This window comes from Chenopodium quinoa, unplaced genomic scaffold (genome assembly GCF_001683475.1).
Source record: "Chenopodium quinoa cultivar QQ74 unplaced genomic scaffold, ASM168347v1, whole genome shotgun sequence".
NCBI lineage: Eukaryota > Viridiplantae > Streptophyta > Magnoliopsida > Caryophyllales > Amaranthaceae > Chenopodium > Chenopodium quinoa.
In genome coordinates, this window is record NW_018743283.1 from 645353 (window position 1) to 655132 (window position 9780).

A 9780-nucleotide genomic window follows, 5' to 3' on the forward strand; every position below is an offset into this window, starting at 1 on the left:
AAAAAATTGCGGATGGAGCTCGGAATGATACAACTCAGTTGAACGCTCAAACTTTGACTCCCAAGGTAATAAGTCATATATGCTTGTATAGTACTATGTTTCATGCACAAATGTTTTATGTGTTAAACATATGTCCATAATAAAAATTTAATTGACTATATTTTGTTTGAGCATGAAATATACGTGCATATATTATTGGCATGAAGTACATTATTTGGATTCAGATACAAGCTATGTTTCTTTGTTCCGTGTTCCTCCAAGAATTGTCAAAAGGATTTTTTTTTTCTCGATCTTTATCCATAAATATAAATTAAATCTAATAAGTTATTGAATATTTTTTTTTTAAAAAAAATTATCCTTTCGGAGAATTCATCTCTTATTCTCGAAATTAGCTAACAACTTTTAATCTGATCTTCAAAAATCTATCATCTTATTTTATTGTAGTTAAATACCCATTGACCCTTTAATTAATAAATTAAAGTAGAAAGCAAAAGGTTGAACTTCTAAACTCCTAAACTTCTAAATTCTTTTACTGCCAAAAGAATTAACACCGCCCCCACCGTCACTTATTATCTAATGGAACCAAACCAATTATATCCCACCAACTCCAACCTTATTCGTTCACAAATATTGAAGCCTTTTCTAATACCCAAATTTCCCCCATGGAAATATCACCGATCCAAAACCCCAAATCAACCCAAAATTCACCAATAGAGGTAGAACCACCTCAATCGGCAGTCACCTCAAAACAACCTCCAAAAGAGCACCAAAAAGAGGTAGTGGTGAAAAGGGGATCGAAGGAAAGGAAAATTGAGGAGGTAGAAATGGTGGTAGTGGAGGGAGATAAGTGGTCGAAACTAGGAGAAACATGTACGGGGATGGCTTTGATGGCTAGAAACGCAATTTTGCTCGAATCGACTCGCTTCATACCCGGGTTTTGTGTCAATCTTGGGTGGTGTAATGCAAGTAAGTATTCTGAAATTTTAGAAATTTTAGAAACACAAAAGTGGGTTAAATTATTTGGTGAATGCTATGATAATATCTTAGTTCATGATGCATTGAAAGAATTTTGTGATAATTGGACATTTAACAATGGAGTTGCAAGTAGTAGAGTGAAGAATATTGCAATTGTTGTAATACGCACCGTATTGCGTAATATGAATGGATTAAGAATACCCCAAACATCACCGTTTAGCTTCCCATGCAAATTAAATATCGTCGCTCAGAACCTCATGCTCGATTAGACATTTCACTGCGTGTTTAACATATCGAGTAAACACTGTTCATGCAAGGGTACTATAAATCCTCGCATAATCTAAAGGAAATATACACAACAATTATCGGAGTATCTAAAAGCTTTCTTTTGATCTCTTTGATATCATTTGTTGTAAAACACGTTATCAACACCAATTTGCTTAAATTACTCAAAGGTAGTTTTGCTTTTTCAAATTTTAAATTTAACTATCAAATCATTCATTAATAAAAAATGGAACACCAATATAATGCCATACCTTGTGGTACAATACAACCAGCCCGAGGAAGTACAAATCAAGCCCAAAACACTAACGTCGCCGAAGCCGTCGAGATTCTACAAGTTGTTCCTAACCTCAATGAAAATCCCCCAATACCACCAACCGAAACCAAACCCCTCCTCCAAATACTAATAAGAGAGGAAGAGATGAAACAGATACCGCCACCACCGCTACTACTCGTAGTAAACGTCGCCAAGGCGACTAATAGGCCATTTTAAGCAAATTAGCCACCTTTATGGAGGGCAAGATTTGCATTTTAAGTCGCCTATATGGACGGTCCAAACTCTCAAAATTCCTCCTTGATGGTCTGCTTACGTTTTATTTTGAGAACAAGGACACCTAAAATGGTAGGCAATTTATGGCCGGAAGTATGAAGACAAATTTTCCGTTTATTACATGAATTTAATTTTGCCTATTATTTTATGAAGCAAATTTATTTTTGACTATAAGCAATTTTCTTCTCCTAATTATTTTGTATGAATATTTCTTTAAGAAGGAAGAAGAAAGAGAATTAGGATATTAGTAAAAAGGAAGAAAAAAGAATAGGATGACTATAGACGCAAAAATGAATGATACTTACCTTTTAAAGTTTACAGTTAAGAGATAAAGATGATATTGTAGACACCCATTTGTGTCTCCCCAAAATCAAACCCAGTGATGAGTACCTTTCACGTCAAATCATAATCGAATGAAGTGAAAGTGTGGAAAGTTTAGTGTTGCGGATAATTTTAATTTATTTTCTCTTCTCTCTATTTTTGAAAACTTATTTTAAGAAAACAGTCAATCCAGTTTGGTTGGTCCGTGATATGGGTCCAATAGTAGTATAGTTGGATAGGGCTTGAAAAGAGCTTTCCAACGATATATTATAAGCCCAATTCCGATGAATATTGAGGAATTTATGGCCAATTTACTAAACTGGCCCCGGTTTGAGCCTTATATGCGGCCCAATGATCTAGAGGAGGGTCTAATATGGGTTTATCATTCCTAATGCAATTAGGAATGGTTTTAGTCTTTTAGATTCTTTTAGAAGGTTCTTTTCATTCCTAATTCAATTAGCATTGATAAATTGACTTTTGTTGACTGTTCAGAGTTTTAATTAGAATCAAAGAACATTTTTTAAGGAAAAATACGATTTTATCCTCCTGAACAACAATTTTTATCTGATTTTAAGAAAATGCATGGATTTCTGAGTCAGCGCCAAACGCCAGCTGTAGCGCCTGACGCTACGATTGGCGCCTAACGCTTGACTTGGCGCCTGGCGCTAACGTCTGCGTTTGGCGCCAAATCGGTTTTTTACGTCAGAACTCTATTTTTGATATTTTATCTTTTTGGCTGATTTTCTTTATAAATAACGTCGTAAAAACTCCGTTTTCATTCATCAATTTTCATCAATTCTCATCAATTCTTATTCTTACCAATTATCACCAGTTCTCTCTTTCTCTTATTCTCTCTCTATTTTCTAAACTAGCTTCTCTCAAGTACAAAATTTCGCATTCATTAGATCTAGATACACCTAGCCATATTCGAAATTGCCTTCGCCCTAGACGTGAAAGGTTTAATTTTTTGAGGGTTTGGTCCCAAATCTCTCTTTCAATTATTATTTGATTTAATTGTTTTGTTTATTATTTTCCTTGAAGTTACTAACGAGTGTATTTTGTTATTAGAAAGAGGTACGAGGAATCAAAGTAAGTACTTTAATGGTTTTTATTGATGTTTTGATATATATAGAGTTCATGCTTAGGTTGTTATTATGATTCCTAGTATCATGTCTAGGGTAAATTTAATACTAAGTATGATTGTTATGATGCCTTTTATGTTCTTCCTAATATTTACGATTGTTAGTATCATGTTAGGGTTAAATATTTGATTTTTATTGTTTAGTGACATGCTAGGGTTTGTTATTAATCTTATTAGTATCATGCCTAGGATCTTGCTATTTTTATTATGCTTTAGCATGATTATTATTATATTTTTTTTCTGATTGTTATTATTTTAATGATTATTATTATGTTGCTTGATTATATTTATTGTTATTGTTTGATCACACCTTTTACGCATGTTTAAAGGGAATTTGTACTTGTAATCACTCTTAATAAGATAATTAATAATCTTGTTTAGGGTTAATTATGATTATAATTCAAGTGATCGCCAATAATAGTTTTATTTGTGCATTAATATTCAACCAACATAGATTAAACAGGTTTAGGGTAAACCTATTGATTGCATGTTAGTCAGAAAGCGCACATGAATACGATCTGAATAAAGTAGAGGCCTATTATTAGGGCAGGTTCAATCTCTTTTAGGTTGGATTTGTACCTTCATCCCCGAACCCTATTTGGTTCAAGACCTTATGGAGTTGACGATCTCCTGGATCGTTAAGGGGTGTAACCTTCACCTCGTGAACGGTTTACAAGTTCCTAAAAAACTTGTTGGCGACTCTTTTGCTCTATCTTCTTTCCCTTTGGACGCCACCGTACTTTAGTGTATGATCACAGTGGGGTTCAATCTAGGGGATTAACGCTTGAAATATTCCCTACAGATATATATTACATGCATACTCATTTACATGTGGAAATTATATTAGAAGACAAGATATAAACAACTGATACATGTTACAAGCCCCGGTTTTTGCATGTACATGCAAACCTGACAAAACTAAATACTAAAACCAATAAAGACTTTGAAATGCATGTAATGGGATTATCAAGTTCTGATAGATGTTGGAGGTTGGCTGCATGCCAACGGTCATATTACATATTGGGTTTTCTTTTGTTTTTAACAAAAGTAATAATCATGCTTATGGGGCATGTTTTGATAAGTATATTTATTAAAACTTAGTTTTATTTTTTTGGGTTTTGAAATTTATTTTATTTATGTTTAAAGTATTATTCTTGTTCATTGTTTGGATATAATAAGTATTATAATAATTATAGTTTAATTAAAAATAAATAAAAAAAAATATGCAGCCTTTATTAATTTTGCAGGGTTTATGCTTTTACCAAGTTTCGAACCCCCAACCTCTTATTTGTAAGTTGGGTAATCGGACCACCACGGCTTGCATTCCATAGTGATATTTTCTAATATTTAAAACCTTATATATACAAAAATATTTGACTTTCCTTTTACTAATTTCTAAAATTTTCGTGTAATCAGAAATGGCTCGAATTGCAAACCGGGACTTTGAAATTATAGACATTTCCGGAGGAAGATACCTGGAATGGCGGGTGGACGCAAAAGCCTACCTAAGGGCACAAAGCCTAGAACACGCTATCGCCGAAGAGGGAAACCCTACTCCTCTAGAACAAGCTAAAGCTTTGGTGTATATTGACAAATTAAAAATGAGTATATTCTCATTGAGGATCCTAGAGAACTTCAGGTTTTCCTCCAAGACAGATTCGAACACTTACAGAGAATAATTGTGCCAAGGGCCCAACATGAATGGACTACCTTGAGACTTTAAGATTTCAGCTCAGTACGTGAATATAACTCTGTTGTAGTCTGCATAACTTCACAATTGAGATTATGTGGAGAACCAATCTCTTAAAGAGCCATAATCGAGAAAACTCTCACTACAATGCACGCAAATAATATGGTACAATAAGAACAGTACCGAGAGAGGGGTTGTGAAAGGTTTTGTGACATAATTTCTATACTATAAGTCGCAGAACAAAACACTCAAATCCTGCTGTCTAATCATAATCAGAGATCAGCAGGTACCAGTGCAATACCAGAAACAAATGCCACAAAAACAGGTAAGCGCTGGAATCACAATATTGTACGAGGATGTTTTCAGGGCAGAGGCCAATACCCCAATAGGGGTAGGGGAAGGGGTAGAGGACGTCAAAATTGGCGTCAAAATACTTCTAATACTCCCACCCTGAGAGGTAGAGGTAGAGGTAGAGGCGGTAGAGGAAAGGGAAATTTTCAAAACTAAGGAAGGCCACAAGAAAAGTGTTTTAAATGAGGAATACAAGGCCATTGGGATAAAGATTGAGGACGTCAAAATTGGCGTCAAAATACTTCCAATACTCCCACCCTGAGAGGTAGAGGTAGAGGTAGAGGCGGTAGAGGAAGGGGAAATTTTCAAAACCAAGGAAGGCCACAAGAAAAGTGTTTTAAATGCGGAATACAAGGTCATTGGGCTAAAGATTGCCGTACGGCAAAACACCTTGTGGACCTATATGTTGCCTCAAGAGGAGGCCAAGGGAAACAAGCATAAACTAATTTTGTCACACAAAGTTCCCCTAACCTAGAATTCTGACAGGGTAAAGTCGTATCCCCTAATCAAAAGTATTACCTAAGTCCTCTAACTAATGCAGATAGGGAAGTGGGGTCGAATCCACAGGGAAACAAGTCTTTCTACTCCTTATTAATTATTATAATCTAAATTATCAAGGTAACCAATGTTGTTGTAATTAAAGACTATACTATGAAGAATATGATCAGAGAAAATAAAGTTGGGAGAAATTAAATATTAAAAGGCCTAGGGCATAGGTTCACTAATAAACAATATTCCAGGGCAAATCATAATAAACAATCATCAAGCATTGATTAATCAGATTACAAAGGGCTTTTGCTACGTATTATAATCACAGAATTAATTTACCGGTATTAAATCTCATCTGTCGAATCTCGACTTAACCATTTATAAATTAGTCCGCCTATTGAAACTAAGCCTAAACATCAATTCTCATCTATCGAATCTCGAATTAATATTGCTAAACTCATACAATTAAATCTGGCCAAACCTAATAGCATAGCATTAAATCAATCAATAGGAAATTAACCAAGCATTGATAATCAACAATCACAAATTTACCCCTTCATATTATTTATTAGATCCCCATAAACCCTAGAAATAAAACTACTCAAGCATAAATAAATCTAAACTAATCAAATCAATAAAGCAAGACATAATGAAAGAATTAAATAAAATAACAGAAATTAAAAGAGAAGAAATTGTTACCAAAAGAAATCTGGATTTAATGAATGTAATTAAGAACAATGTTGAGAGAGAGTTTAAGAGAGAGAGAATATCCTAAGTAGAGAGAGAAAATCTAAAAGAGAAGGTAATCAAAAATTATGTACAAAATTCGTACTTAAACATCCCTAAAACAAATCCTTAAACGAAACTAATCAGGTCCTTAGAAAAACACACGTCCGATCGGGCCCGCCTTTTTTACTACGCCCTTGCTGGTGTGCTGCGCCCGATCGAGCCTACGCTCACCCGATCGGACGCGGCTTCTTCCTTGAGGTTGCTTTGCGCGCGCCCGCCCGATCGGGCCTGGCTTCTTCTTCGAGGCTTAGATTTTGATTGGGCCCGATTCCTCGGCCCAATCCGGATTTCCTCATCGGGTCTTGATTACTTGATCCAATTGCCCCGTTATACATACCGAGCCCTTAATCACCGGCTCTCACCGGTCCTGGGCTTCAAGGATGGTCGTGTCCTCCTGACGCTCGTAGTTGCTTCGTGAAAAACCCGAAAAGCGCTCCAAGTGTACAATTTCCTACAAAACTCAAGCAAAACTACAAAAACACTAGAAAACACAAATTAGTAATAAAAGTGGCCCTAAAGAGCCAAAAACACTACTAATTATGACCATGGGACGGGGGTAAAACACTATATAAATTGGACATATCAAACTCCCCCAAGCCAAACCTTTGCTTATCCCTAAGCAAAGAGCTCATCAATGAACATATAAAACATGCCTCATCCCAATAAACAAAATCAAGCACAAACGATTCAAGATAAATTTAATGAACATGATTCAATGTCAATCAATCTCATTCATCTAATCATCCTTCATCCCCAACAATTGTCAAGTAGAGCAAACCACATGAGCATATAGAATTCAAGATTAGGGCTCACACACTCAACTCTCATTTATGTGGCGAGTAAAAGATGTACTCGATCGCTCTCCAACCAACCCCTTTATTTGTGAACAATGCCCTCTCAACTCACACTCTCGTGTGTTTAAAACAATGAACGCTCAACCTACTAGTCGACTCGAAATATGTCAAATCATAACTTGCATAGATAAACAATACTTTCACATTCATACAACTCTTATGCACAAAGGTCGGAAGGTCCTTAAATCTTGTAATGTAAGGCTAGGGTAAAGGGTAGGATAAGTTTAGGAAAATGTGAGAGTAAAGCCATGCTTAAGGGAGCCATATCTTAATAAAACCCAAGGTCACAATAAGTGATGACCAAAACATCTCCAATCACAACTCAACTCCACAAAAGTTCACCAAACAATCATATACACAACACAATCCCAACACTTACATATTCACTCACAAAATATGATAATATGAAATAGAGCGAATTAAAACAAACTTTGAACTACTTATTCTTTTTCTTTCTTTTTTTTTCAAACTTGAACTTTTTTTTTTTTTTGAATTTTTGTTTTCTTTTTTTTTTTTCTTCTTGAGCAACCTTCAAATAGAACATTTGAACATATGAAACAACTTTTTCTTTGCTCTTCTTTTTTTTTCTTTATTTCACATTGGAAATTTTCAACTTTGAAACACAAACCATCAACATTTTTCCAATCATAATATCAAAAGAACAATCACTCTTCTTTTATTCCCACATTGTGCAAATAAAGTGCACACCACAAATCCCTCACCTCACCAACTAATAGCTCCCCCAAGCCAAGCTTGGGACTAGTAACCAATAGGGCTCATATAGGCTTGTAATGTGGCTAAATAATCAATAAAAGGGCACAGGCAACAACATGTGTAGCAAGAAGGGAACAAATATATCTAATATCGTCTAAAGGCTACTTAAGAGAACAAATGCCTTCGTCCTCCTCAATGTGCATAATATTGAGCTATATAAACATTACTAATAGTTGCAAACCAATACTCAACTTCATTGACATACTAGGATCTATCACACATTCCTAACCAAATCAACTAGTCAAGCACCATATTCACAAGTAGTTGGGCAAAATTGACGCATGTTAGGACATCTAAGCAATCAAACTTCAAATCATGATCAACAAATCCACAATGCTTATCATCATATACCAAGAATCAAAACAATATTTTCCAAGTATGGGACACATGGAAGCATGATTTACAATTCAATGGAACGTATTTTTGGATTTTTTTTATTTTTGAAAGCAATAAAACTAACCTAAGAAAGCAAATAAAAAAAACTATTCTAAACACACCAAAAGAAAAAGAAATAGTAAAATAAAATGAGAGAGTGAAAGATACCATGTGAACACGAGAACCTCCCCCCAAGCTAAATTAGACAATGTCCTCATTGTCTTAATGAGAAGCTAGTAGTCAAGGTGACTACTCATCATCTTCACCACATCAATGTTACCAAAGCCTCAAGGATTGCAATGCATCTCTTTGGAACAAATTTGAGCAAGAATGAAACAAAGTGTTAGTGGGAAAAAAGTCCAAATTCAAGTCAGGTGCACTATTATGATCATAACTTTTGATATATAACTGATAATACAGTGATTTTAATTGTATTGGAAAGTATACTTGAAGACATTTCCAACGATAGGTCACACGCCTAAATCAGATGAGAAACGCAAAAGTTATGGCCTGTCAAAGTTAACAAAGTTTGCTTACGTGTACGTGTGCCCGATCGGGCGAGCTCTGCCCGATCGAATACGAGTGCAGTTCCAGCGTGAATGAAGTCTTCTCTAGCTCAAAATCTGCACAAAAAAAACTCCCACAAGCATAAGTTACACTCTTCTTACCTCTCTAAAAATAAATAAATAAATAAAATAAAACACACACACACACAAAAATAAGAAAAAAAACTAAACTAAAAAGCAAACTAAAGTACGGGTTGCCTCCCATAAAGCGCTAGTTTATCAAGGTCCCGCTCGACCATACTCCTCTCAATCGGAAGAATTCAATGCCTTGAGTAATTTATCAAATGCTCCTGCAAACATTTCATTAGGCACTAGATAGGGCTTAATTTCAAGCACATTAATCCTTACAAAGAAAAGGTTAGGAGCACATAAAGAGAACTCAAGGTAGAAGGAAAAATCAAAAGAGAGAGATGAAAATACAACACAACCTTCTACTTCCTCCGTTAAAAATCTAGAATTAATAGAACGAACATGAAGGTAGTCATTGTCTTTATCATCCAATAATGACTTGAAAATTTTACCCTTACGAATAACCTCAACATCAACAAAGGAATTTTCAAACACCGTTTCTACAACTAATAATTTTTCAATCATCGATTCGTCAACCAATGATTTTTCAACCA

The 9780-nt window shown here is 35.1% G+C and overlaps 1 protein-coding gene across 1 annotated transcript; it reads left to right on the plus strand.

Moving 5' to 3' along the window:
- Window positions 1–540: 540 nt before the first annotated feature.
- Window positions 541–6065, plus strand: LOC110735395. The gene is made up of 3 exons (XM_021915582.1): window positions 541–966; window positions 3197–3217; window positions 4686–6065. Exons 1-3 carry the CDS (start codon window positions 663–665, stop codon window positions 4946–4948), a joined length of 588 nt encoding a protein of 195 aa, XP_021771274.1. The 5' UTR covers window positions 541–662; the 3' UTR covers window positions 4949–6065.
- The last annotated feature ends 3715 nt before the right edge of the window (window positions 6066–9780 follow it).